The sequence below is a fragment of the Sorex fumeus genome, unplaced genomic scaffold (genome assembly GCF_029834395.1).
Source record: "Sorex fumeus unplaced genomic scaffold, SorFum_2.1 ptg000008l, whole genome shotgun sequence".
Classification (NCBI taxonomy): domain Eukaryota; kingdom Metazoa; phylum Chordata; class Mammalia; order Eulipotyphla; family Soricidae; genus Sorex; species Sorex fumeus.
Genome location: NW_026606065.1, coordinates 1883174 through 1910655, shown reverse-complemented (window position 1 = coordinate 1910655; position 27482 = coordinate 1883174). Strand labels below are relative to the sequence as shown.

General features: G+C 45.1%; 1 protein-coding gene across 1 annotated transcript in view; it reads left to right on the top strand.

Moving 5' to 3' along the window:
• Nucleotides 1-14426: 14426 nt before the first annotated feature.
• Nucleotides 14427-27482, top strand: part of LOC130019123 (cytochrome b5 reductase 4) — a 58494-nt gene continuing 45438 nt past the window's right edge. Inside the window, exons 1-2 of the mRNA XM_056109706.1 lie at nucleotides 14427-14524; nucleotides 21240-21393. Coding sequence (XP_055965681.1) covers nucleotides 14450-14524; nucleotides 21240-21393 — 229 coding nt within the window. The 5' untranslated portion in view covers nucleotides 14427-14449. The remainder of the gene's footprint in view (nucleotides 14525-21239; nucleotides 21394-27482) is intronic.

Here is a 27482-nt window from a genome sequence, read left to right as displayed (position 1 = left end):
TACTGTGTTTGGCATATCGAATACATCAAGGGTGAGATACTCTCAGTAGCTCTCTGAGAGGGGTGGAGGAATCAAACCCGACTTGGCCGGGCTGGCTGCGCGCAAGGCAAACACCCTACCACTGTGCTATCGCTCCAGCCCATAGAGAAAGGAAATATAATTATATACTTAATATAGAAGACTAATCTTTTTCCTTTATGAAACTGTTTTTATCACGTTTATATCTGACTTTTATGTTATTCACTAAATAATTTTAACATTCTGTATTATCCAATAAACAGATATCTGTGTCAGTCACTAAGTACAAGGCACTGCATGAGTATCATCTGAGAGTACAACATAGAATAAAACCTGTTTTTATTCTATAAAGCATATTATTTTTAGATTTCATAGTGCATGCGTTCTATTTGGAGCATAGAAAATGACAAATACATGAAGAAAAGAATTGCAGAACTGCTAACCTGCTGTATAAAGATTAGAAGAGAATTTAGTACAAAGTAATTCAAAGTGGTCTCCTTTAAACAGGACAACAAGGGAAAGCATCTAAGAGAAAACCGTGAAACTAAGAGTTGAGGGAAAATTATTGAGAAGTATTTTCAAATGATCTATAAATCATTCCTACTACAGTCAGTCAGTATATACAAAATCATAACAGAAACCATCAACCTGAGCCTGTTGGTTCATAATATCAGTGGGAGTCCAGACAGCTGGTATGGTGGCTACTCCAGGGAAGGACAAACATATTTTTTTAGGACAAACATATTTAATAGTATTTTTCTTCACAGCTGTAGGGCGTTTGCCTTGAGCGCAGCCAGCCCAGCAGAGCCAGGTTCGATTCCTCCGCCCCTCTCGGAGAGCCTGGCAAGCTACCGAGAGTATTCAATATGCCAAACACAGTAACAACATGTCTCAAAATGGAGACGTTACTGGGCCCGCCTGAGCAATTCGATGAATAACGGGAGGACAGTGACAGTGACAGTTTGTGACTTGTATTAATTACTTAAACTAAATAACAATTTATGTATAAAATAAAATTTATATTATTTAAATATGCATACAGACCAATTTAATTGGAAGCCAAATTTGACGTAAGTATTAAATTTAAAAGGTGATGCACAATAGCTTTAATAAGGTTTAAAAAGTGCAGTTGTATAAAATTAGATTGACTATTATTTTTTATGAAAATATATGGGAATATATAGAAGACAGCAATTTAAAAATAAACCATTAATGAGTCTGTAGAGTTAACAATGTCACCAATTCACTTAGAATCTAAGGTTCTTAAGATCTACTAATTAACTGAAAAAAAAGTACGAACAAGTACAAACTTCATAAAATTCTAAATTTTATTCATCGTTCTGTGTTTTGTTGTTGTTGTTTTTGGGGGGGCCACACCTAGAGGTTCTCAGGGCTTGATCCTGGCTCTGCACTCAGGGATCACTCCTGGTGGGACTCAGGGGACCGTGTGTGGTGCTGAAAATTGAACCTGAGTCTGCCGGTGCAAGGCAAGTACCTTATATGCTGAATCATTGCTGTGGCCCCACTGTTCATTACTCTTTGAAGCCTAGATGATATAATATAACAAGATTCTCTGAGAATATACTTTTTGGCCTACTACCCACTTCTCTGTTTTTGCTGAAGCAGTTCCAATTTTGTGCAGATATCAAAACTTCAACTGCTTTTGGAAAAACTAAATTCTCTGTATTCCAGATAAGTTATATTGGCCCTGGCCACTGTAGGCGTCAGCTTCAACATTTGTATAAATAAGTGATTTAAGTGGAATGTATGCATAAAGGGGAGATTTGGGCTCGAATGTTTTAATATTTCCAATACTCCATATTTATATTTTTTATTTTAGCTAAATCTGATCCAACATAAATCTTGCTAGATATTTATTGGTTTCCATTTTCCCCTCCTAGTAATAAATTCCCTTTTCACATGTTTGAGACAATGTTTTATGGATTTATGTCACATCTTCACATTATAACTCTCCTTCCCCAACACCAGAACTAGGGAACTTGACTAAATGTATTTCTTCAACGTTCTCATACTTGGATTACTATCATCCCTGATGTATATTTTCCAAGCACACCAGAATCCTTCCCAGGGTTACTGATCTCATTTCTTCCTTCCTCCCAGGGGACCTCCAGCCCTCATCTCATCCCTTCTCTCTAAAGGCCTGTTGCCTCCTGACTTAGAAATATCTTAGAAACATTCTCCTGTTTTTGCATCCTAAAAACAAAACCTCTAGAGTCCCTCCTTGAATCCCTTTCTCTCCATTCTCCCTGGAAAAGGGAAGACTCCGCTCATTGTCTTCATTTCTTAACGATTTTCAGTTAGTCTTAGTGAAAATGGCTGCACCCATTAAAGTCATCTATAACCCCTTGTTTCTCAAACTCAGTTAACCCATGACCTCTTATTTGTTACAACAGACTTTCCATCCAAATTGGAATTCGTTCTTCCCATGTTTACACCCACACAAATGCATCAGATGACGACCCCCAGACCTTTTGTCTCCTTCACCATTTTTCCCTTTCACACTCTTACTTTACAATGAAATAGTGCTCTTCAGCGCTCTGTCCTTGGTCCTGTTTCCAATGCTACATTTCCCTGGGAAAATAAACCAACTCCAAGTACCTTAATCGTGGTAGGTTTTTGTTTTGTTTTTATGATTTCTACATTTCAAGCTTCAACTCTAAGCTCTCTGGATAGAGTAAACCTCAGATGTTTTATTGCTGGATGTCCCCTGGATATCTTCTCCTTCTAGGTGTTCCCAAGCTTCTGAAATTTATTAAGTATATTTCCTTCCCCTATTATGAATACTGACAATGTTCCAGAGCAAAGAGCTTCTAACCTTAAATGAAGATGATATACAACATCTTCCACCAACCAAAGTGGATATGTGGCAGGTGAGAGAAACAAGCCTTTTATCTTAAGCTATATTTTAGTTATTTATAGAACTATATTATACAGCCAGATTGGGTTTACTAGAGATCCAAAACTAAATTCTTTGATTTAAATCTTTTTTTGTCAATAGTCCCTGTGAACTATTAACAGGAAAATATAAAAACATCTCACCTGTTCTTCCTCAGTTTCTGTTTTCTGTGTTCTTGATCTATCATCTCCTACTCATTAAACAGGCTAGAAACCTGGGCACATGTCTGGAATCCACTTCTGAGTCTGACGCAAGTGAGGCAGAAGTGGGGATGTCAGGTCTCTGTTCTTTGTAATTCCCAGTTTCTTCAACATTTTCAAGAATGAAAATATTTAGTATTAAAGATGCTCAGACTCAAAGTTGGAAAATAGAAAAGTCTATTGGAGAGTAGAAGAGAGAAGAAAAGGAGCTCCACGACTGTGGAAGAACTTAGTACAGGACTAAGCTAAAAGTAAGTTTTGTATAGGCCTTTTAAAAAGCCCTTCTCATCAATCAACAAGTATCACAGAGAACGGAGAAGGAGCGTGTGGGGAATCTCTATGGTAATCACTCTGGTTTATCTTTCTGGTCACCTGCCTCCAGTATTGTCTATTGTCTTAGTTTCCCTGAGAGCCTAAGCTCTGGGGCAAACTTTAAAGATGAACAATTTTTGACTCTCTGTTTATCAGAAAAGCCCCAGAATTTGCAGGGAGTCAAAAATATAGGATGGGGCAGCCAAAAGCAGGACTGCTCACAGCAGTTGGCATGGGTAAACTGAAGCATCCTCTTTGAATTAGTCCACATTTTGTGATTGAAGCAGTTTTGTAGATTCCCAAGTACTCAATAAACTCTTTCCTTTATATCTTGTATGTACATTATATTATTTCTTGACTAAACTATGATCTGCTTGTCTCAAATACCAATCTTCTCTAAATCTGTATTTTACACGACTGTCACAATGTCGAATATATTTTATAGCAAACATTGACCATTTTACACGCCTTTTAAAAATCTTTCACCAGCCAGTTCTTACAAAATAAAGCAAAAATGCTTTATCATGGCATGTAAGGCTTTTAAATAATCTAAGCCCTTTTTATCTCCTTAGCCAAGTCTCTCCTCCAGCAATACCTAATCCTAGGAGCACTATTCCTTTCCTTACACCCTAACACTATGCACTTGCGTATACTGTTTCCTGCCTGATTTTTCTAGCTATTCCCGAGCTCCCCTGCCCAACACACACACACACACACACACACACACACACACACACACACACGCACGCACGCGGTGGGGCCAAGGAAAATAGCTCAAAGAACTGTAGTTCATGCTTGACTTCCTGGTGGTCCAGGTTCAATTCTTTGGCACTACAAGGCCCTCTAGCAGTACTGGGAATGACACCCTAGCACTGAGCTGAAAGCAGTCCTGGAGCACTGCTCAATGTAGCCCCAAGACAAATAGAGAAGGTTTTCCTGCTAGCTCCCATTAGACTTATTAATGCCCCTCCCTGTTCTATTTATCTGCTTAAAACATGCTTTATTATTGAAAATGGCACTTGAAAAAGCTTTGCAATGGTCACAGTGACTGTAATATTCCCTACTTGGCGCTTTACAGACACAGAAAATACTTGTGGAAAATGCTTGTGCAAAGGTAAGTCTTTTTAGCTGTTAATAAGGGCTAATTTTTTTAATAGCTTATGATTTATTGTGAGAGGCTGGAGCAATAGCACAGCTGGTAGGGCATTTGCCTTGCACGCAGCCGATCCAGTTCAATTCCTGGCATCCCATATGTCCCCCCCCCCCAGCACCGCCAGGAGTGATTCCTGAAGAGCCAGCAGTGACCCCTGTGCATCGCTGGGTGTGACCCAAAAAGATATATATATATTGCAAGTTTACTATGCACCATTCTTACTTTGGACAACCTGGCAAGTTACCGTATGTAACCTGCCCACATGGCAGAGTCTGGCAAACTTCCCGTGGCCTATCCAATATGCCAAGTATCAGTAACAGTGATGGGTCTCATTCTCCTAACCCTGAAAGAGCCTTGAATATGGCACTTTAAAATCTCAGGGCTAGGATAAAGGAGACGTTACTGGTGCTTGCTGGAGGCAATCAACGAACAAAGGGATGATCATGATCATGATCATGATCACTATACACCAGGCATTAAAGCAACCATCCTACAACATAATCCTTTATTTCTTGTTATTGGTGTTGGCCTAACAATATTTCTAGGGCATTGAGCCCTGACCAATGTGCCAGGTGTGGCTGCCCAACCGAAAAAAAGGAAAGATGAAAGGGTAACTCGTCTATTTAAAAATCAAAAAAAAAAAATGAACAACCCTCTGTAAAGAATCCATGTTGTTAATCCATCTATAATTTAGCCCAAACAAGGCCATTATTCTGTTTCACCAGCATCTCAGCTTTTTAGAATACGGGATGCCTTTGCCAAAGACCAAAAAAAAAAAAAACAAAAAGTCGTGCGATGGGGGTAGTGTGCAGCAGCGGGCTGGGGCTCTCGATTTGTTTTGCCAGCAATCAACCAGCCACTTGGCTCCCCCCGAAACACACAAACCGTGCGGAAACCCTCGCATTCCCCTCCTCCTCGCCCCCTCCTCGGGAAACCAGGCTGCTCCTGGCCAAAGCTGCCCGGGGCCCTCCCCGCCCTGCAGGCCATGTGTCGCAGAAGCCTGGACACTTGGCACCAATTGCCCCCCACCCCGGGCGCCCGGGCCATCTGGGGGCTGCACGCGCTCCCGCCGGGACCCCGCGGTGCCTTCGCGCGCTGCCTTTTTGCTCCCGGGGGCGGGGGGCGGCGGGCGGGCGGGCGGGCATAAAAGGGGCGCGGGGGACGGCCGGGCGGCGCGGCCAGGCGGGGCCGGGCCGGACCGAGGGAGCAGCCGCCGGAGTGGCCGGGCCATGGACAGCGCGACGGGGCCGGAGCGCCCAGCGGCCGCGCGCTCTGGGTAGGCGCCTCCCGCCCCGCTCGCTCCGCGCGCGCCTCCCCGGACCCCCGCGCCTCGCGATCGCGCCCCCGGGCCGCGCTCCTCTGACCGCCTCCTGCTTCCCCTGCTCCCCTCTCCCCTCCCCAGCAGGTCGGCGGGCTTCTGGAGGCCCTGGCTGGACACTCCCGGGGACGCCCGAGGACGCGCGCAGCCCCGCGCCCCGCGGGAAGTGAGTGCGGGGCGCCCCGCGGGTGGCACCTCCCCGGGACGCTGCGCCCGGGCGGGTCGCGCCTGCCTGCCGGGGTGCGGCGGGTGCTCTCGGGGAAGAGGACCTCCCCGGGAGGGTGCGGAGAAAGAAACCCACCACCCCCAGCCCCCCGGGACTGCTCCGGGCAGCGCGCGTGCAGTTTCTGCGGCGCGGACGCGAGGGCTGACCCCGGCTGCTCTCCTTTCCCGCAGGTGCCCGCCGGGCCCGGGAGCGGCGGAGCCCCCCGAAAGCTTCCCCAGTACCGACACCCGGTCAGGTGAGTAGTGAGAGGCTCCCCGAAAGGCCTTCTGCACCTCCACCCCACAGCCCAGTTCCTGAGCGAACGCTGCAGTTTTTTTCCTTGGGAGGAGGAAAAACAAAAAACCCAAAGACCTAGGTTCAAGGTTATTTTATCCTCCCTGTTCCAGAACCCGTGAACTCTCGTTCAAGGAGGTACCAGGATGAGGAGCTAGAGATGTGTGGCAGAATTTCGATGCTCACAGGGCAATTTTAAAAGTAGGAAGCCTGTTTCCAATGCTAAAGGGACCGAGTGAAATTGATTTCACTAGAGGCTCTGTGACTTATTGCCTTGGAACCCGTTAGGAAGAAGTTGTGCAGAACAGCAAATGAAGCTTTGCAGATTGGAGAAGAATAATATTTAGTGAGCAGTGTGGAGAGGACTAGGAGATCAAAAGATATTTAAGATATTTGATATGCAGTGAGGGCCTCGTTTTCTGTTGAAAGCCACGGGAGGAAAGCCTTTCCTTTGGATCCTTGTAACTCGATTGCGGTACCAGGTTACTTCTGCGGTTTGTTTGCTTTGGAAGCTGTTTGGGTGAAAAGCCAAAGGATGTTTGTAAAGTCTGTGTCTGTATATTTGAGTGGAATGTAGCTGTCATTCATTTTCTCGCGCGTTTTGACTCATAAAGGACAGGGAAGATGAGGAGGGTCCTGCGACAAGGATGTGATGAGGTAGACATTCTTCCGTTTATGAGTACTACAGAACTGTGAGTTGTCTAAATCTGCAAGAGGGAGGTCCGAAGTTTATCCTGGGTTTTCTGGGATGGGGTGATGCGTCTTGAGGGCAGTCAGGATGGATGGTAGCAGGGAGAAGGGCAGAAAGAAATGGCACACAAGAGATGCAGAATGGTACGGGTAGAATTTTGTGCTGATCCGGTATTTGGCATTGACACCCACAGACTTTATTTTGTAGAGGATATAGGGAGGGAAGAAGGAAGGTTAAAGAATTTTAACCAGTCAAGTGGTGTAATCAGATGTATGTTCCAGGGAAAATCACTGAGGAGATATATGTTATAGGCTTGGTTTGAACATGGAAAGTAAAATTAGAAATTATTTTTGTGGTACAGGCAAGAATGTTAAGGAGCCAACGCCAAGACATTGAAAGTAGAAGTGGGTGCAAGTGGGGAATAAGTTTGCTGATAATACACTGGGCTTATCATGTATTGAATATGAAGAAGACAGGACAGGGGCCCCAAGTTTGTGGCTGAAAAAGGTGATGCTATACTATGGGATAGAAATGAGGACTTGAGACAGACTTGATGGCAATACAGCCATCTACTTTTCATTCTTTTTTTTTCTTTTTTGGGTCACACCCAGCGTTGCACAGGGGTTACTCCTGGCTCTGCACTCAGGAATCACTCCTGGCGGTGCTCAGGGGTGCTGGGAATGCTGGGAATAGGGGATACTGGGAATAGGGGATGCTGGGAATGGAACCCAGGTCTGCCGTGTGCAAGGCAAACGCCCTACCCGCTGTGCTATGGCTCCAGCCCTTCATTTTTCATTCTAAATGGGATTCGAAAGTATCCAAACAGCTGCATAGGTCACGGGCTCAGCGGGAAGATCCCAGTAGAAAATACAGACTGGGGAGCTTTAGGTAAGTGAACAGTTGGGGAAATAATGGCAGAGGGTCAGGTTGTCCCAGAGAGAGAGAGAGAGAGAGAGAGAGAGAGAGAGAGAGAGAGAGAGAGAGAGAGAGAGAAAGGAGAGATTTTTCACTCTTGCTGGAATTCTGGGGGAAGGTCAATTTCTAACCTCTGTGCAAAGAAGGAGCTGGCTGTGGAAGGAGACTGACAAGAATCATTCAGATCAGAGGGGTAACTCAAGAAAGTGTGGAGTTCTAGAGGGGAAAATGACGAATTAAAATTCTGGCTCAAGGGGCTGGAGCTATAGCACAGGGAATAGGGCGTTTGCCTTGCACATGGACAACCCAGGTTCAATTCCCAGCATCCCATATGGTCCCCCGAGCACTGCCAGGAGTAATTCCTGAGTGACGAGCCAGGAGTAACCCCTGTGCATTGCCGGGTGTGACCCAAAAAGAAAAAAAAATTCTGGGCCAAATGAGATAGTAATAATAATAATAAACAACAGTCTTCGAGTTTTGGTAATTCCAATGGCACATAAAGAGTGAGTTATTTGCCATATTAGCGGTTTTCCTTTTCCTGGGGCTACTGTAGTAGTTTATTTGTACCACTTTTTTGTTGCTATTGTTATTGTTTTGGGTCACATGTGGTGACGCTCAGGGGTTACTTCTGGCTCTGAACTCGGGAATTCAGAGCAGTGCTTGGGGGACTATTTAGGATACCCAGAGGATTGAACCTGGACCGGCGGTGTACAAGGCAAGCAGTCTACTTGCTGTACTGCTGTTTCAGCACTATTTTTACCACTCTTAAGTTTATTTTTTTATTATTAATTTCTAACCTATAAGACTGCATGCTTCAGTTCTTTTCATTTAGCTATCAACTTCTTGAGGCCAGAAAACATGATCTCTTCATCGTTGAATTATCAATTATTCCTGGCACAACAGATGATTACAATATATATTAATTAACTAAAATATTGATGGCTACTTATCTAGTCTCAAATCACAAACATTTCTTTTTACTGATTTTGCTAGAAACACTTATAAACTTCATTAAACATGAAAGCTTTGTAAGTGTAGCTCACAGTGATTCAATAAAAAATAAAAAACCAAAAAGCATATATTTTTAAAAATATGTAGTGTATTGAACATATAACCTTTTCATTCTTAGAACTATTTATATACTCTATTATATATTTTTTTACATTGGGTGCTATTAATAATTAAGTGACTATATCGTAGTCAGTGATTCAGCCCTAAATCCCATTTTTTCTTTACCATAGATGAAAAGTGAAAGACTAGATACATATTTGTCAGAAAACTTTAATTTGGGGATAATTGTGCTTATGTGCAGAATTATTGTAGAAAGTCAGTATCATTCTCACAATTTCAAGTGGTACTAAATTTACATGGGCTGGGAAAGGGGAGAGAGATGAAATTAAGTTGGAATTAGAGGTGGTCATACTATACCTGAAATTGGGTGTACCCAGACAAGCTATATGTTTACTTATTCTCATGAAGAATTAGTGGGCTTCTTTAAAGAATATTTTTGCTTTATCCTTTTGTTTGGATAAAGAAACAAAACCAATTCCTTATACTTTGTCAAGAATAATCCATGAAAGCTGATATAGAATTTTCACTCTCTTAAAAGGATGTATTTATTCAAATGGATAAACCAGTTGTTAAATATATCACGCTCTTGAAATTTGAACATTTCACGAGTATAAGGATTTTGAACCCAAAAAAGTAAAATAAATCGTGTTGTATGCTTCTTTCAGACTATTTTGGCCAAAATCAAAGTGTTATGATTACTTATATCAAGAAGCAGAAACTCTACTGAAAAACTTTCCAATTCAAGCCACAATTTCTTTTTATGAAGATTCTGATAGTGAAGATGAAATTGAGGAGCTGGTCTGTGAGAATGAATCTGATTAGTTACTGTTAATAACATTCAAAGCTTGTAAGGTTTAAATATAGTGTATAAATGTATCATAATACTTTAAATTATTTGTATATAATTTATTAATAAAATAAAATATTTTATAATTGCTATAGTAGTTTGAACTTCTTTGTCCATACACTATAATTCAATGATACAATTTATAGTCACCATTTACAAATATTTTGGCTATATTTTCACCACTTAGGGTTTACAAAATATAGTTTTGATCTCTTTGTTTTAATCTCTTTAGTTTTGAAATCAAATTACAACTTTATCTTTAATTTATTACTCATTTCTTTTTTAGATAATAAGGTATATTTGATTTTAAGCAGTTTCTGAATTCTTACATATTTTCCAGCAGATATGTATTTGTCAGTTGAAGAATACCTTAACTCACTGAAAATAGAAATAAACTTTAGGCTATTTTAGAAATCTTGAATGAATGATGAGTCAAGTAATTCTCACTTAAACAGTTTTCTGCTGTGCTTAAATGCAATAGAAAAAAATAGTTTGGATGTTCACTCTTGATGACTACACAGAGAATTCCAGATTAAAACAGAGTGTTTAAATGGGAATGATTTCACTTAATCACTTAACTTCCCGTTAGTCGTCGATTTGCTCGAGCGGGCGCCAGTAACGTCTCCATTTGTCCCTGTCGCGTGCTAGTGTAGCCCAATGGCATCTCTTCGCTCCGGGAACATGGAGGGCCTCAAACCGATCGTTCATGACCTTGACAAAGAAGTCTGACCATCTGGTAGGTGGGCGGCCACGCGGTCTCTTGACATCCCGTGGAATCCAATCAGTAACAGCTCTAGTCCAATGGTCGTCTTTAAATCTCATTACGTGACCAGCCCATCTGATTTTCGACACCTTGGCAAATGAGACAGCGTCCCTGATCCTTGATCGTCGATGGATGTCAGAACTCCGGATTCGTTCTCTCATTTGAGTGAAACGTGATATTCCAAGCATAGCTCTTTCTATTCTTCTTTGGGAGACCTGAATGGCGTTCTCATCTTGTTTGCGTAGGGCCCAGGTCTCTGAGGCATATGTTAATGCAGGAAGAACAGTGGAATCAAAGAGATGTGCCCGGAGCCGGAGGTTCTTCGTCCTCTTAGCTATTTCTTCGACGTTCTTGAAGGCGTTCCAAGCCGCTCTCTTCCTCCTGCGCAGCTCGGGTGCCAGGTCATTTGTCATGTTGACCTCTCGACCTAGGTACACATAGCTGTTGCATTCGGAGATGGTCGTTCCATTGAGAGCGAATGGGGCGTCAGGAACAAGGCTGTTTCTCATAAACATTGTCTTCGTAAGATTCAGCTGTAGTCCTACCTTTCCACACTCACGGTCAAAGTCGGCCAGCATTTGTGCCGCTTGGCTGATGTTTGGTGTTATTAAAACAATGTCATCAGCAAAGCGGAGGTGGTGTAGTTGCCGACCATCTATCTTCACTCCCATTCCTTCCCATTCCAGTCGTCGCATGATGTTCTCGAGGGTGGCACTGAAGAGTTTTGGTGAAATGGTATCACCCTGCCGCACCCCTCTCTTGACATCAACGATCACTTCTTTGTAGAATGGTGAGATCCTGGTAGTGAATCCACAATACAGCTCACGGAGGATCCTGATGTATTGGGCTTGAATGCCCTGATTGGCTAGGGCTTCAATGACCGCTTCCGTCTCAACAGAATCAAAGGCCTTCTTTAAATCAATGAACGTTAAGCAGAGCGGCATCTTGAACTCCCGAGAAACCTCAATGAGTTTGGTTATCGTGTGGATATGGTCGATGGTGCTGAATCCTTTGCGGAACCCTGCTTGCTCACATGGTTGTCCTTCATCTAGTGTTCTGCCAATCCTATTCAGGATGACTCGAGTGAACAACTTGTAGATGACAGATAATAGGCAGATCGGGCGATAGTTGCCAATGTCATGGATGTCTCCCTTCTTGAACAGTAGTACGGTCCGGGAATGATTTAAGTTGTGTCAAAAAAAAGGGACCGCAAAAAAAAAACAGTATTTGATAGTATTTTTCTATTTTTGTCTCAGTGGTAGTTACTAAGGCATTTATTTGGCAAATGAGACAGCGTCCCTGATTCTTGATCATCGACGGAGGTCAGAACTCTGGATTCTTTCTCTCATTTGAGTGAAACGTGATATTCCAAGCATAGCTCTTTCTATTCTTCTTTGGGAGACCTGAATAGCGTTCTCATCTTGTTTGCGTAGGGCCCAGGTCTCTGAGGCATATGTTAATGCAGGAAGAACAGTGGAATCAAAGAGATGTGCCCGGAGCCGGAGGTTCTTCGTCCTCTTAGCTATTTCTTCGACGTTCTTGAAGGCGTTCCAAGCCGCTCTCTTCCTCCTGCGCAGCTCGGGTGCCAGGTCATTTGTCATGTTGACCTCTCGACCTAGGTACACATAGCTGTTGCATTCGGAGATGGTCGTTCCATTGAGAGCGAATGGGGCGTCAGGAACAAGGCTGTTTCTCATAAACATTGTCTTCGTAAGATTCAGCTGTAGTCCTACCTTTCCACACTCACGGTCAAAGTCGGCCAGCATTTGTGCCGCTTGGCTGATGTTTGGTGTTATTAAAACAATATCATCAGCAAAGCGGAGGTGGTGTAATTCCTAAGTTCTGGTTTCTACTCCTTTTAGGCTTGTAAATTCTCAGTGATGAGCTTTTCTTGCATAGATTTATAGAAGGCATCATCGATTAGTGAAAATAGGAACACTTTGCAAGTAAAGGTTACATACTAAATATGGTAATAAATTCTATTAGCTTGAATCTAAGCTTTTCACAATAAACGTCATAACTGCATAAATACTCCTGATAGGCTCCAGGACCACATGGGATGCAGGAAACCTGGGTCAAGCCTGCATCACTCTGGACCTAGATCGCTGAGTTACTTTGTGAGGAACGTTTTCCATACGAACCTGACTCATTTTTTGTTTCCCTGCTAAGAAACATTTTCCCAAAGTCTAACTCTTAAACATAGCTGTTCAATACTACAATTCGGGGCGATTTCATTTTTGACTTTCAGGGAAAGTAGAATGAGGAGAAAGGAAATAGGAAATTAGAAGAGGGGAAAGAACTTTTCTAAAAAAGTTTAATTAGTGAAACACCGGGCTAGAGCGATAGCACAGTGTTAGGGCGTTTGCCTGCACGCAGCCAACATGGCCGACCCGAGTTCGATTCCTCCGCCCCTCTCGGAGAGCCCGGCAAGCTACCGAGAGTATTCGATATGCCAAACACAGTAACAACAAAGTCTCCAATGGAGACGTTACTGGGCCCCCTCGAGCAAATTGATGAACAACGGGAGGACCGTGACCGAGGACCATGAGTGAAACACCATGAGGTACAGTTGTAGACTTACAAATTTTTGTGTTTGGGTTTCAGTTATACAATGATCAAGTACCCATCCGGCCACCAGTGCCCATTCTCCACCACCAATGATGCCAGTATCCCTCCCAGAACCCCCCTCCCCATCCCCCCATCCCATTCCTGCCTCTGTGGCAGGGCATTCCCTTTTGTTCTCTCTCTCCTTTTGGGTGCTGTGGTTTGCTTAAGAGGCGTTGAGTGGCAATCATGTTCGGTCTATAGTCTACTTTCAGCGTGCTTCTCAAGAGGGGAAAGAACTGTCGCTGGAGGAACAGGAGACAGTTCGATAAGGATCTTTTGGTTTGATTTTGTGGCCACATCCAGCATGACTCAAGGCTTACTCCTGGTTCTACCTCCAGAAATCACTCTTGGAGGTGCTTGGGGGACAGGAGGTGGTGTCAGGGATCAAACCCGGGTAGGCAACGTGTGAGACAGCCACCTTATCCGCTATACTCTATCACTCCCTCCCCGGAGCGAGGATTTCTTAGTGAAGTTTTCTCTTTGTCCCACGTTTGGCACTGCAGTTCTCTAGAGGCTCTTTGCAGTGTATGCCCCCGTCCCTTTAAGCAGTTTCCGAGCAGCAATCGGCCTGCCTCGGCAGCCGTTGCCTGTTTCAGCAGCAGCATCACAGAGTTTGACAGACAGACACCTGGAGGTCAGCACCGAGGCGGAGGGACAGCTGCGCCTCCGCCAGCGCACCGAGGAGCTGTCCCGGCGCCGGTGCTGAAGCTCGCTCGGCGCGCAGCACGCCCGGAAGCCGCGCGCCTTCTAGCCCCGCCCCGGCCGGAAGCCGCGCGCCTTCTAGCCCCGCCCCGGCCGGAAGCCGCGCGCCTTCTAGCCCCGCCCCGGCCGGAAGTCGCGCGCCTTCTAGTCCCGCCCCGGCCGGAAGCCGCGCGCCTTCTAGCCCCGCCCCGGCCGGAAGCCGCGCGCCTCCTAGCCCCGCCCCGGCCGGAAGCCGCGCGGCTCCTCCCCGCGGCTCCGCCCCCCGCGTCCTCGACGTCGCGACGCGCTACGTCACAGCGCGCCTGACCCCGGGCGACCCCGGAAGTGGGCCGGGCGCTCGGCCGCTGCCCGGCCTGCGTGCCGGAGTGGCCGCTGGCTGCTGCCCGCGCTGCGGGGTCGGCGGTGGGCCCCGGTGGGGTCCGGCCCAGGGTCCAGGATGCTGAACGTCCCTTCGCAGTCCTTCCTGGCGCCCAGTTCGCAGCAGCGAGCGCCCTCGGCGGGACGGAGCAAGGTGAGCGGGCCGGGGGCGGGGGACCCCCTGGGACCTCGGCACCCCGGCACCCTGGGACCCCGGGACCCCCGCACCCCGGCACCCTGGGGCCCCGGGACCTCAGAACCCCGGGACCCCGGCAGCCCGGAAACCCGGCACTCCGGGACCCCGGCACCCAGGGACCTCAATATCCCAGCACCTAGGGACCCCGACACCCCGGGGCCCCGGCGCCCCGGGACCCCGGCCAGCGCGTTCTCTCCGGCCCCTCTCGGACCAGCTGCCTGGAGCCCCCCGCAGCCCTCGCGCCCCCCGCCCTTGCCCCCGATCCCACCCTGGTCGCGCCTCTCCCAGCCCCCGGGAGCCCCCCGGGGTCTCCCGCCCACCTGCTGGTCCTGTTTCCCCCCATCCCTTCTCCCGGGCTCCTTGCCTCTGCCCCCCACGCCTCTCCCAGTGGACTCCGACGTGCTGGGACAGTCCAGGGTCTGATCTTAAGTCAGGATCTGTGTCCTGTGCTTCACCCTGGAGAAGCACCTGGGGACCAGAAGGACTTGGTTTTTCTTTTCTTTTTTTTTTTTTAATTAGTGAAACACCATGAGGTACAGTTGTAGACTTACAAATTTTTGTGCTTGGGTTTCAGTTATACAGTGATCGAGTCCCCATCCCTCCACCAGTGCCCATTCTCCACCACCACGGGTCCCAGCATCCCTCCCACCCCACATCCCACCCTGCCTCTGTGGCAGGGCACTCCCTTGTGTTCTCTCTCTCCTTTTGGGTGCTGTGGTTTGCAAAAGAGGCATTGAGTGGCAATCATGTTTGGTCCACAGTCTACTTTCAGCATACTGAAATGTTGGGAGGATCCTCCTAGGATGGGAGAAGCATGCAGAAAGGCTTCTTAACCGACCTGCAGGAAGGGTTGGCCCCCGCGGCCACCACCGGGATCTGGATGGAAGCATCCCTCCAAGTGTAGGGGGTCTTGGGGAAGGAGAGGGGATGGCACAGAAACCCTGCGAGCCTCGGGTCAGGGTGGAGAACGCATATCTCAGTGATATGGAGTGTTTCCATCCCTCTGACACCTGCTGGTTTCATCACCGGCTTTCCCCCTATGTACCTGCCGATCTCGAAGCTCAGGTGACAAGCACCCGCTCGAAGTTTGTTAGGCTAGCTGCTATAGGCGACAGGTGGATGCAAATGTATTGGTAGACTCGCGATATAGAATAAGGAGGCCTTATTTTCGTTGCAGCATGAATGTTACTGGCTCCTCTGACGTGTTGATTTCTTGTTCTGTGACCACAGCTTCAGTTTTGTTTTCGAATATTTGACCTACTTGGGCTAGTGTTTTCCTTCATTTCAGGGCTTCTTCATTTAGGTCTTTTTCATTTTAGACAGTTTCCTTTTAGATCAGCTCAACACACTTTTTTTTTTCTCCACCATAGACTTGGAGATTGACTCTTGATCATAATTCTGGCTTCAGACGTCTGTAGCTTTCTTTTCAGAAGTGGAAAGCCCAGATACCCTGATAATGTGGCTGAGGTTTTATTCGGTACTTAAAGAAACCACGTAACATCTAATTGTTCTAGGTGCTATGCAGGCATTGATGAGATCTTTATAGTGATTCTACAAAGGGGCTGCTTTGTTATCTCTGTTTCACAGAAAAAGGAACTGGTTAAGAAATGTCGCCTTTCACATGAGAAAATGCTCTACATCATTAGTTATCAGGGAGATGCAGATCTAAACCACAATGAGATACCATCTCACACCACAGAGACTGGCCCACATCCACAAGAACAAAAGCAACCGGTGTTGGCGCAGATGTGGGGAGAAAGGGACTCTCCTTCACTGATGGTGGGAATGCCGGCTGGTTCAGCCCTTTTGGAAAACAGCACGGACGATTCTCAAAAAATTAGAAATTGACTTCCATTTGACCCAGCAATACCACTCCTGGGAATATATCCCAGAGAGGCAAAAAAGTACAGTCAACATGACATCTGCACTTGTTTGTTCATTGCAGCACTCTTTACAATAGCCTGAATCTGGAAAAAACCTGAGTGCCTGAGAACAGATGACTGGTCAAAGAAACTTGGTACATCTACACAATGGAGTACTATGTAGCTGTTAGAAAAGATGAAGTCATGAAATTTACATACAAGTGGTACAATATGGAAAGTATCATGCTAAGCAAAATGAGTCAGAAAGAGAGAAACAGACAGAAAGATGGCATTCATCTGGGGAACATAAAGTAACAAAATAGGAGACTAACACCCAAGAATGGCCGAGACTAGTACCAGGAGATTTACTCCATGGCTTGGAGGCCAGCCACACATGGTAGGGGAAAAGGCAGCTCAAATAGAGAAGGGAGCACCAAATAAAGGGTGTTGGGAGGTTTCTCTCAGGATGGGAGATGCGTAATGAGAGTAGACTATAGACCGAACATGGTTGCCACTCAATGCCTCTTTTGCAAACCACAGCACCCAGAAGGAGAAAGAGAACAAAAGGGAATGCCCTGCCACTGAGGCAAGGGTGGGATGGGGGGGATGGGGGGTGGGAGGGATACTGGGATCCGTGGTGGTGGAGAATGGGCACTGGTGGAGGGATGGGTATTTGATCATTGTATAACTGAAACCCAGGCACAAAAATTTGTAAGTCTACAACTGTACCTCATGATGTTTTACTAATAAAAATTTAATATATATGTAGCTATGCAAAAAAAAAAAAAAAAGAAATGTGGCCTTAGACCCTTTAGACTTGATATGCTCTGACAACAGCTGTAAAATTCAACTTTTGCTCTCTATGTCATCCAAGTGTGTTGTTTCCTCTTTGGCAGTTGAATTGTTGCCCAAGCTAAATATGGAGAGAATCTTTGAATTAGAGTATGTGTTGCCACCTCTTTTCCATTAAGTGATCAGTTGCGCCCTCATTGTCCACTTAAAGTAGAAAACTTAGAGGCACAGATATGGTGTCTCTTCGTATCCCTGATTAGCATGATGATGACGATCTCCCTTAGAGTTCCATCAAGATGTGGTTTCTGTCTTCAAGGACTCTTAAGCCTAACAGACAGCATAGACTAGTAAATAGGCAGTTATACATGCGGTTCGACAGGAAAACAGTGTTACTGTAATCAGGAAGGTTCTAGAAATGCCACTGCTCCGTGGGGCTGACTTAGCAGCGAGGTAGTAGTGGAGCAGTTACACTGGCCTGTTTCCTGAAGCTTGCAAGATGGTTGGACTCAGGTCCTCAGAGGAACCATTTGTCCTTCTGTTCACAGGGAGTGAGCTTTAAGTTTTATTTCTTTTTCTCTGGGCCACACCCAACTGTGCTCTGGGCTTACACCTAGCTACGCACTCAGAGATCCCCCCTGGCAGAAGCAGAAGACCATTTAGGGTACCAGAGATAATGCAAGACAGGTGCCTTACCTACTGTACTATTGCCCTGACCCCTGGAAGTGTTTTTTATAGGGAACAACGGTATATAGCAAGGACGGGCTGCAGAGGGGTGGGCCTAAGTGATTAAGCTTTCAGCCTAACTTTATCTTGGGCATTTGGGAAAGGACTGGATGAGGACAGCTGCTCCTGCCCTGAGGAACTAGCTGGTTTCTAATTTTCAATTCGGTTCTAAATTTCTTTAGGGCTATTATCATATTTAATTAAATAAATATTAAACAATGGGAGGACCGTGACCGTGATTATCATACTATTATTATTATTGTGGCTGCAAAGGGGTTGAAGTCAAGGCTTCTGGAGGAAATCATACAGGTGCGGGGGGGGGGGGGCGGGGGGGGCGTCGGGGCGTTGAGGGGAGGAGGTTGATCCTAGCAGAAGTTTTGGAGTCGCTGGGGTGTGTCTGGGAAGAGCAGGACTAGGAAAACAAGTCAGAGCTCCACCCAGGCTCCGCTCTTATCTCAACATCCAGGAAAATAATTTCCAGAGTGTGTGTGTGTGTGTATAAATATGTATATGTGTGTGTGTATATATATATATGTATACATACGTATATATATATATATATATATATTTACAGTGAACTTAATTGGTTTTGTGCAGGGGTAAAAAACAGAAGTGGGAATCCCACAAAATCAAAAAAAGGAATATACATCCCCAGTAGGGATGTGGGTGATTCCAAAGTGAACGTTCCACGACTTGCTCTTGTAATTGCAGTGTCGGGTTTAGAGTGTTTTCACGAACTGCTTTGGTGCAGGGACTCTTAGATGAGACTTCCTTGCTGGGATTGGTCAAAGATCAAGGATTTTAAGCCTTTTCAGGTGATCAGCTTTTAAAGCCTTACCAAGCCTTCGCTCCTGCTGGATTGTCTGAGTGTCAGCTGGGGTCTTGAATCGTCTTAGAGTGGTGCTTGGGCTGGTTTTAAGTCTGATTGGGTGGTTTTACTCTTGAGCCCGAGACAGGGGCACGGCAAAAAACAAAAAACAACCCCCTCAAACCCAAAAATCCTTTTCAGAGCACGTCTTTATTTGATTCCTTGGGAACCCATTGCCAGAAACCCTCTGCCTGCTTGCCTCAGTTTCGTGTCAGGCAGGAACATCAGTTCCAGCTTAGCAGAAATATTTCAGGGAGGGAACAAAACTTCAAATATTGATCTAGTGCAGCAAATTATGGCCATATCATGAAGGAGCTGGTAAACCACTCTAGGGAATTTAGAAATATTAGAAGTCATGTGGGTCTTTATTTGGCAGAAGGGATGAAAGCACTCGCTGAGGCCTCTTTTATAAAGATCCTAATCCCAAGGGCCCCGTCACCTACTATAAACCCTATTTCTGATACTGTCACTTTGGGTATTGGGGTTCGATTTATGCATGAATCCGTGGGGGAACAAACATTCAGCCAGTAACAATACATTTCCTTGAATGTAGTTTTACATTCCTGTAATACTTAGGTTGCAGACTAGTTATGCCTGTTAGACAACCAAATCCTACAGAAAGAGTTTGAAACTGCTCTACAAGGTTGTCTTAATTGGTGAAAATATTTGTGATATTTTTCACCTAAAAGCCTTCAAATTGTATTGCGTAAATAAGGAAACAAAAAATTCACACACACACACACACACACACACAAGCATACCATTATTAAATCTTCCAGGCAGGGTAGGCATTTTTTTCCCCCCACAAAAGGCCAGGTAATACAAATTTTGAGAGCCACAGAAGACTTTAGTCTCTTCACCACTACCACGACATCTGTTAATTTCTACCAGCTGTTTATATTTTCGTATTTCCCTTTCAGGTATTTAATTTGTTTTCTTAAAACATTTGAGCCATATTTAGTGATGCTCAGGGGCTGTTCCTGACCCCGCTTAGGGGGGTGGTCTCTGTAGTGCTTGGGGGACCTTGTAGTGCCACCTACATGCAAAACCTGTTCTCAAGTCTCTTATATGGGAGTGGGAAGGTGGAGCAGCAGATAAACTGGTAATCTAAGGTTAAGTTAATCAGTCATTTTAATCTCACTGCCTGAAAAGGGATGCAATGAAAAATGGATAATGGGCTGGAGTGATAGCTCAGCGGGGAGGGCGTTTGCCTTGCACATGGCCGACCCAGGTTCAATTCCCAGCATCCCATAGGGTCCCCTGGGGGTGGGAAATAGTAACAAGAAACCCCCAGCAAGACTACCCCATCCCCCTCTCCGCTTTCCTTTCTCTTTTTTCTATTCCTTCTTCCCTCTCTCTGCTCTCCCCCTCCCCTCTTTCTCCTCTCTCTCCTCTCTCTTCTTCTTGCGCCTATGCCCAGACAGACAGGGATCTTACATGAGCATCTAACCTTGGCCAGAGACTAAGGAAATGAAAGACATCAAGATACATACAGTCTCTGATGCTGTGGTACAGTCCCTGCGAGGACCAGTGATGGGTTACAAAGCACAGGTCACAGTGTTCCCGGGATCAGGTCGGGCAGATTTCGGATCAAGAACACAGACACTGGAGTCAAGAATGGTGTAGGAACAAAACTAGATCATGAAGCACTAGAGATCAAGACATTTGGATCTGGCAGAGAGAGCCGCGGCATGAGAGATACACAGGGGGGGCCCAGGCCTATGGTCTTAAACTGTGCAATAATCTTTGACTTTTTAAGCATCTGAGTTTTACATTCAGATGCTCTCATACAAAGATCGTGAACTCACTAACTCAGGAATAAATTCACTTTTGCTTTGAGCTATCTCTCTTGGTCCCTCTTTTTGTTTGTTTTTTGACTTTTTTTGGTGGGGGAGGGGGGCATACGCAGAAGTGCTTGGGGAGTTACTTCTGGCTCTGCACTCAGGTTCAGACGACTCCTGGCAGACTCAGGGCACCACATGGGAACGCTGTACCTGTGTCAGCTGCATGCAAGGCGAGTACGCCACCTACCGTACTATTACTTTCGTCCTGCTTTTTACATTTTTGAGGTGAAGGAGTTTTGGCCGAAGTTTGTAAGTGAGTAAGTAACATTTCAGAGGCAGAGCCAGACTAAAATACGTTTGCACTTCAGGTTCAGTCCTCTTACTGCTGTACTATGATAAGCTTGGGATTCACATTATGCGACAGAATTTTCAGTCCTCGCCTCATAGACCAGGTATTTTGTATAACATTCAACTTATAAAGATGCTACAGCCAAAGTGATTTTTACGACTTCCAAAGCTGTCAGGAGATTTGTAGAAATGCGAATAGGAATAGTGACGAGCCCCAAGATCAGAGGCAGGAGGTGGAGGGCGAAAGGCAAGTAATTCGAAGAGGTTCCGCTAAATCCCTCCCTTTCCCTTCGTAGGTCCCTCTGAAACAAGGCAGAAGCCTTATGGATTGGATTAGATTAACCAAAAGTGGAAAGGATCTGACAGGACTAAAGGGAAGGTTAATTGAAGTCAGTGAAGAAGAGCTTAAAAAACACAACACAAAGGATGATTGTTGGATATGCATACGAGGTAGGTACTCTGTATTATGTTCCAAATGATCTCGTGACCGAGCCTTCCAGCTGTAATGCTGCATAGTCTAATGGTTCCATGATATGGTACTATGACTCGCAACTGGAGCGAGAGCACAGCGGTAGGGCGTTTGCCTTGCACGCAGCCAACATGGCCGACCCGAGTTCGATTCCTCCGCCCCTCTCGGAGAGCCTGGCAAGCTAGCCAGAGTATCTCGCCCGCACGGCAGAGCCTGGCAAGCTACCCATGATGTATCCGATATGCCAAACGCAGTAACAACAAAGTCTCCAGTGGAGACGTTACTGGGCCTGCTCGAGCAAATCGATGAACAACGGGAGGAGGGTGACAGTGACAGTGATAATGACTCTCAACTAGATATAGAATAAGATTAGCTTTATAACAGACAATAAGTTCTGAATTTGGACAGTATTTGTAGCTGATTTTCAACGTGTCATTCCTATAGTGCATTCCCTCTGAAAGAGAACAAGCTGCTGTCAGGCAGTTTAGCACCTAGTTTAATTTAATTGACAGTTTGATTCTCCTAATAAGTGGTGTGTGTTCAGTAATGCCTTGTTTCTATAGAAGAATGTTTCTCCTTTGCCCTTTATAATTGGAATAAAGAGAAAGAGTATCTCAGTGTCAGAGCAATAATACAGTGGGTAGGTGTCAAAAACTCCGAGGGCAGCCGGGGGGGGGCCCCAACGGCTCTTCCCCGGCCGCCCAGGTTCTGGGTGGGCCCGGGCCGCTCACCCAGCCAGGGTGGCCCGGGCAGACGGTGGGTGAAACGTGAGCCAAGCTGGTTGGTTGATCCGTTGCCGTTGATTCCATCCTCCCCACGCGCCTGCCCCAGTCTCTCTGAGCCCCCCATTCTAGTCTCACGCTGCCCCCATTCCAGTCTCCTTCTGTCTCTCCCACTCATCTCTCTGCGCTCCATCTCGCAGCCTGGCACATTCTCTCTCTCTCTCTCTCTCTCTCTCTCTCGCTCGCTCTCTCTCTCTCGCTCTCTCTCTCTCTCTCTCTCTCTCTCTCTCTCGCTCTCTGTGATTATCCTTAAGGTCACTGGTTTAATTGTTACTTCCAGTCTGCTGCTGAATTCTGCTATTTTGTTGTTTGGCTCCTTCTGTTTTGTCTCCTTTGATTCTTGAATTTCTTCTCATCGTTTTTCCTTCATAGAAATTCTCTTCCAGGGGTTTCCTCAGTTCAGTGATCAAGAGCGTTCTCTGAGCCCACCCTCTGGAAGCGTGGCCAGCTCTGATGTCCTGTGGGGCTTTTCTGGGCTTGTGTTCCCATCTGTTGGTGCAGCCACAAGTCCTCTGCTCTTTCATTATTCCCGGTGCCTCACGGGAAGTAGGGGTGGAACTTGTAGTTCCCGGTGTTTCGAGCAGCAATCCAGGGCTTCCATTTGCAACATCAGGCTAGCGCCTAGGACTCTCTTCGTTTCTGCCAACCACAAATGCTTTGTGAGCGTGGCTTAAGTGTTTGCAAGATCACTTGCATTGCTGGAAATGTTAAACGAACAGACCAACAATTACCACAATCAGCTCTGAATTGAATATCTTAATGGTGCTGAATTATATAAGCACGAAGATGTAAGAAACATTTTTTCAGAAAAATAAAAAATGAGGGTTTAGTACCAGCAGACGTAGACTATAAGAAGTTCTAAAGGAAGCCCATCAGTTTGGTTTTCTTTTTCTTTTTCTTTTTTTTCAGTTTGTTCCACTTAGTTTGTTTGTTTGTTTCTTTCTTTCTTTTTAAATTTATTTATTTATTTTTATTATTATTGAATTGCCGTGAGATAGTTACAGGCTTTTCTGTTTGGGTTACAATCACCCAATGATCAAGCACCCACCCCTCCACCAGTGCATATTCCCCACCACCAATATGCCCGATATACCCCCCATCCCCACCCTCCCCCTGCCTCCATGGCTGACATGATTCCCCAGAATCTCTCTCTATTTTTGGGCATTATGGCTTGCAATACAGACACTCAGAGATTATCATGTTTGGTCCTTTATCTACTTTCTACACAAATCTCCCATCTCGACCGATTCTTCTAGCCATCATTTTCGGAAGCTCATCAGTTTTAAGGGTAACGATAGCAGATGGACATTGATGTCCTTAGGAAACGATCACTGGATCACTTGTCATCCTGTTACACATCGATTTGCTCTAGCAGGTGCCAGTAATGTCTCCATTCATCCCTGTCGTGTGCTAGTGTAGCCCAGTGGCATCTGCTCGCTCCAGGGACATGAAGAGCCTCAAACCGATCATTCAGGGTCTTGACAAAGAAGTCTGACCATCTCGTAAATGGGCAGCCAGACGATCTTTTGACGTCTCATGGAATTCAGTCGGTAATGGCTCAAGTTCAGCAGTTGTTTCCAAATCGCATTACATGTCCAGCCATCTGATTTTCGATGCTTTGGCAAACGAGGCAGCATCCCTGATTCTTGATGACGGAGGTCGGAACTCCGGATTCTTTCTCTCATTTGAGTGATAGGTTAGCGCTTACTCTGCCATCTTTCTGGCCTGAATAATCACTTTGAAAAGAATGCTAAGAAGCAAACATTTACAACTAAAATAAAATAAAATAATTCTTTTTTTTTTTTCTTTTTTTGGTCACACCTGGCAATGATCAGGGGTTGCTCCTGGCTCTGCACTCAGGAATTACTCCCGGCGGTGCTTGGGGGACCATATGAGATGCCAGGGATCGGTCCTGGCTCAGACGCGTGCAAGACAAATGCTGTACCGGCTGTGCTACCACTCTGGCCCCAATAAAATAAAATTCTAAAATATATTTGGTTAGCCCACACTAAGGCAGGGAAAAAGGAAAAGACACACAAGCAGAAAACTTGCTAAGGAGGAAGACTAATGTATCGTCTCAATTCCACATTAATATCTAACATAAGTATAAATAGACTAATCATTCTAATCAAAAGATAGTCTGCATGTAGATGTGTATCAGGATATAACTATATGATTTCTGTAGAGATGCACTTAAGATATAGAAGGATGGAAATAAATGTGAAGAAAACAATTGTTACTAAGTAGGGCCGGAGCGATAGTACAGTGGACAGGGCATTTGCCTTGCACATGGCTGACCTGGGTTCGATCCCTGGCATCCTATATGGTCCCCCAAGTACCACCAGGAGTAATTCCTGAGTGCAGAACCAGGAGTAACCCCCGAGCATCTCTGGGTATGGTCCAAGAAAAGCAAAATAATAATAATAATAAGTAGTATAGTAAGGATAATACGGTTGTCCTATGTTAATCTATGATAAATACTACCAGACAAAGGCAAAGATTACTAGAAATAAGACAGTTTGCAGTGTTGTAAGAGTTCATTAGTGAGACAGATTATGACTATTCACAAAGCTTTGGAATAGATGAAGCAAAAAGGTGCTGAAATATAAAATGAAAATCCACAGTAGTTATTTTACATATCGACACACTCTGACCTCAATTGTTACAACTCAAATAAAACGGGTAAAATAAAATACCTAAGATAGGGGCTTGATATAGTACTGGAGGGACTGCACCTTACCTCCAGTACTCTCTCTCTGTCCCCTTCAGTGTTCTTTGCAAGAAGTATTGTTTTAGGTACAGAAATTACTTGTCGTGGCTTGTAACTCTGCAGAACATCTTCACAGTGGTTGAGGTGGGAATCTCAGGGACACCTTTTAGAATTCGACTTACTGGGACCAGAGAGACACTCTAAGAGTTAAGATGCTCCCCTTGCACACAACCAGCCCTGATGCATTTCTGCCACTAGCTGTGGTCTTCCTAGCACCTCTAGGAATTGACTTTTCAGCACAGAGTCAGGAGTAAGCCCTGAGCACTGCCGGACGTGGGCCCAAAGCAAAAATACTAATAGTGACGTAAAAATAAAATGTGCAGTGTCTCGGTTGAACACAAGATGGCAAAATAGTCACAGCATTTGCAAAAATGACCTGGGTTTTTCAGTATAGTGGTACTACGATGCCATTATAAGAACATTATTTTCCCCCTTAATTTTTTTTAAGTTAGCAATCTTATATGCAGTCAACAAAAATTCATTTACTGTTTATCACTGTGTGCCAAGTATTTGCCTCTGGTTTTCAGTATTCATACTTCACTGTTTACCATTGCGGAGTGTATTTACTGTGGGAATTTGGAGTTAAAGTTAATTTTAAATCTTATTGCAGAAATAATCACTTTTGCATATCACATTGATTCTGACTTTTTGGTTTTAAGATCTCTTTTAAAATTTTTTTAAGGGCCAGGCCAGAGCAATAGTACAGTGAGTAGGGCGTTTGCCTTGTACACGGCTGACCCGGGTTCAATCTTTGGCATCCCATAACGTCCCCCAAGCACGACCAGAAGTAATTTCTTAGTGCAGAGCCAGAAATAATGCCTTAGCATCGCTGGGTATGATCCAGAAAGCAGACACACACACACACACACACACACACACTACACATGTACTCTCCCCCCCCCCCCCCCCACTCCCCCAACTTTTTTAAGGACCTTGGATCTTAAAGAGCTTTTGTTTATACACGATTCTCCCCTGGCCTGGCCCTCTCCTTGGTAAGCTTAGTTCTGTAAGACCAGTTCTAGGTTCTGCTTCCTTTGAGCCTTCGGTATTCCCATTATAGTTAGTGATTTTATTTGTATTCCTCATTTTTGTCTGTTTGAAACGGGGTAAGAAATGGTCTTTGGGTTCATAGTGATCAGTCTTAGTCAAAGAAAAGTAAGAGATAGCAGAGGCATTTGAGATTTGAGGCATTTCAAAGATTTCTGTGCTCATCCCAGATAGCTGTTATCAGTGTTTCTGTTTGTTGCTGAAGGAAACAATGACATTTCAGCACATTAGATGATCGATCCTGTTTTAGATTTCATGTTCCTGAGAAACTGAACTACAGTGAAAGCCTGATTGCAGACGAAGTTAGGAGCTCCTATATTTGCAGGGTATTTTGAATGTCTTAAAAAAAAAAATAACTTGGCATTTGTACATTTTGGAACATTAAATAGGAAAATGCCTCCTAAATTTGGCGATGTGAGGTTTATGGGGAAAGGAAAATGAGGAAACTCTTCAGTACTATGTTGTTGTTGTTACTAGACGTATTTGCGTGGATGCCCAAACTTACAAGGTGTACCTCCATTTGTGCCTGTTTTCAAGAAGTTTTATAAAGAAATCTGGAGTACACTGGTAGGAACATTACAGTACTTTTCTTAATTCTGAAGTTCAGGCTCTTCTTCCGTTCCAGTGTTATTGTATAGGGTGAACACTTTTAAGTCACTGTGGTCACTTGAATGCCTGGAAGTCATCAAATAATCAATAGTCCTCCATATAAGGAAGTTCGTTGTTCTCAGTGTACTCAGATCCTTAGGGTAGAATTACTCTACGGTCTAGTTTTGATTTTACTTGTTTTCAGTTTTGCAGCCACACCTGCTGTGCGCAGAGCTTACTCCTGCCTCTGTGCTCAGGGGTCACTCCGGGCTGAGTTCGGGAGAGTCATATTTGCTGCTTGTATCGAACCTAGGTTGGCTGTATGCAAGGCAGCACCTAACCCCCTGTACCATCTCTCCGGCTCCAGTTCTTTTAAGCAAAGGATTTTGTTTTGTTTCGGTGCAACGTCCTGAGATTTCTCAGGTCTTACTCCTGGCTTTGCACTCTGTAATCACTCCTGGCTGTGCTTGGGGAACCATCTGGGATGCTGGCGGTTTGGCAACATGCAAGGCAAGTGCCCTACCTGCTGTATTATCTCTCTGGCCCCAGGGATTTTTTTAAACAGAATAAAAAACACTTCCTTTGAAACGCTAATCATCAACGTATTTCTTTTTCTGTGTTGGTCCCCGTTCCTGTTTTTTAAGAAATACAGTTAGGTATATGCACAAATGAAATAAATCTATTAAAATCAATATTTTTAAAGGATAAAATGCGTAATTGAGATGGAAACAATAATCCTTTTCCCTGGGGCTGCTGCAGACAACCATTAGCTGGCTTTCATGAAACAGGCCCCAGTGGTCAGTCACCGTTGCTCAGCCTTTTCTGAGACAGCAGACGCGACTGCTTCTCCCCTTCCCTCATCCAGTTCTTTCTGAGGGCAGAG